At 58.8% G+C, this 2,166-nt stretch overlaps 1 protein-coding gene across 1 annotated transcript; it reads left to right on the top strand.

Annotated features, from left to right (window-relative positions):
- Positions 1–607: 607 nt before the first annotated feature.
- ETH_00041880 (uncharacterized protein) lies at positions 608–2,162 on the top strand (the record flags this gene model as incomplete). The annotated part of the gene is made up of 2 exons (XM_013374759.1): positions 608–1,513; positions 1,654–2,162. Coding segments are annotated over 2 exons (1,415 nt in total), but the record flags the coding sequence as incomplete, so codon positions are not given.
- Positions 2,163–2,166: the final 4 nt, after the last annotated feature.

The raw sequence follows: 2,166 nt of genomic DNA, 5'->3' as shown, positions 1-2,166 counted from the left end.
GCAGCATGCGCAGTGTCTGCTGCTGCTGCTGCTGCTGCAGTCGGTGGCGGCAAGCTGCTGCCTTTGCGCAGCCATTGACCTTCTTTGAATAAATTAAATTAATTTAAATTGCTGCTGTTATTTCCTTTGCTTTTTGCTGCCTTACTTGGGGTGTACATACACCGCAGCACGGCACAGCCGCCTCCGGCGTTTTTCCGATTCTTCTTTTCTCATTTTATTTTATTTCAATTCCATGCACTAAGGACCTGCTGGCGCAGCAGCAGCAGCAGCTGCTGCTGCAGCAGCAGCAGCTGCTGCCAACGCTGCGCCGAATGCAGGCGCAGCCACAGCAGCAGGAGCAGGAGCAGCAGCAGCAGCAGCAGCAGCCCAGCAGCAGCAGCCCCCACGAGCTGCTGCTGCGCTCCTTATGTGCAGCCCACTACTGCGCCGCGGGCTGTGTGGGGCCCCGCGGCTTTGGAGTGTGTGTCCAGTTTGCTGCAGCGGCAGCAGTTTGGGTGCAGCAGCAGCAGCAGCAGCAACAGCAGCAACAGCTGCTGCTACTGCCGGCGCATGCTCGCGCTTGAGAAGCTCTCTTACCTCTCTCAGGTGCAGTAGGGAAATCGAAAAAATGACAGCAGCAGCATTAGCAGCAGAAGCAGCAGCTGCAGCAGCAAAAAGAGCAGCAGCAGCAGAAGCAGCACCTGCAGCAGAGGCTGGTCTTTCTGGCACTCACCCCTGCAGCAGCAGCAGCAGCAGCAGCAGCAGCACACAGTGTACGCATGCACAAGCGGTTGCAATAGGCTCTGAACTGCGACTCACAATGGAGCGTTTGCTGCTGCTGAAAGAGAAGCACCAGCAGCAGCAGCAGCAGTTGCAGCAACAGCAGGAGCAGCACCTGCACCAGGAGCAGCACCAGCAGCAGACTCCACCCGAAGAGCTTGAGCATTTGTGGCTGTCTTGCATTCGCCTGCTGCAGATGCTGCTGCTGCAGCAACGCGAGCTGCTGCTGCAGCAGAGAAGCAGCAGAGAGGTGCAGCAGCAGCAACTGCAGCAGCAGCAGCAGCAGGTGGTTATACGTGGGGAGGATTTGTGCGCGATGCTGCGGCTTATAGTGAAAAGAGGGACCACTGGTCTCCCCCTGGGCTTTTTAAATGCAGCGAGAGCAGGCCTTGCTGCTGTTGCTGCTGCTGCTGCTGCTGCTGCTGTTGCTGAGGCGGGGCCAGGTGCTGCGGGCTGCTGCAGCGCAGCAGATCTCGTGAGGGGTTGCCGCGCGCTGCAGTCGTTGGGGGCCCTTAACGGCCGCCAGCTGCAGCAAGTTCTGCAGCTGCTGCTGCCGCCGCAGCAGCAGCAGCAGCAGCAGGCTGCAGCAGCGTTTGCGCTGCAGCTGCGAGCAGCAGACGCAGTGGCGCTGCTGGTGCTGCTGGCCAAATCAGGGCTGCGTCATGAGCCGCTGCTGCTGTCTGCGTGTGACTGGCTGCTGCAGTGCAGCAGCAGCAGCAGCAGCAGCAGCATGTTGTATCCTAAACACCTCGCGGTGCGGCGCTTTACTTTTGTTTGTTGTCCACAGAATCTACAGCTTAAGCTTTGCGCAAAAAAGCTTGGGATTTACGTTTAAGGGTTTGGATTTTAGGGTTTAGGGTTTAGGGTTTAGGGTTTAGAGTTTGGGTTTTGCAGGCCTGCTGCTGGGCGCTTTCCAAACTGTCAATTTCTCATCCGCTTCTCGACCACCTCTTCAGCAACGCTATACCAAATTGCCTGCAGCAGCAGCAACTGCAACAGCAGCAGCAGCAGCAGCAGCAGCAACTACAGCAGCAGCAGCAGCAGCAGTTGGGCCTCAGGGAGTGCGCCAACATTTGCTACGCGCTCTGCGCCTCTTGTGTTGCTGCGACTCCTCTGTCGGAGCAGCAACTGCAGCAGCGCAGCAGTTTGCTGCAGCAGCTGCTGCAGCACCTGAAGCAGCAGCAGCTGCTCGAGCCCCTGCAGCAGCAGCAGCAGCTGATTCTGCTGCAGCGCGACGCCCTCAGACAACTGCAGATTGTACATCTCTTCTTGACCGCCCCGCAGCAGCAGCAGCAGCAAACGAGCAACAGCAGCAGCAGCAGCAGGGGGCCCTGCGTCGTCGAGAAGTTCGAAGCGGAGGCTGCGGTGCAGCAGCTGCTGCAGCAGCTGCAGCTGCTGCTGCTGCCC

The sequence above is a fragment of the Eimeria tenella genome, genomic scaffold, assembly GCF_000499545.2.
Source record: "Eimeria tenella Houghton genomic scaffold, Eth_scaff2276, whole genome shotgun sequence".
NCBI lineage: Eukaryota > Apicomplexa > Conoidasida > Eucoccidiorida > Eimeriidae > Eimeria > Eimeria tenella.
This window is presented reverse-complemented; position numbering and strand designations above follow the sequence as displayed.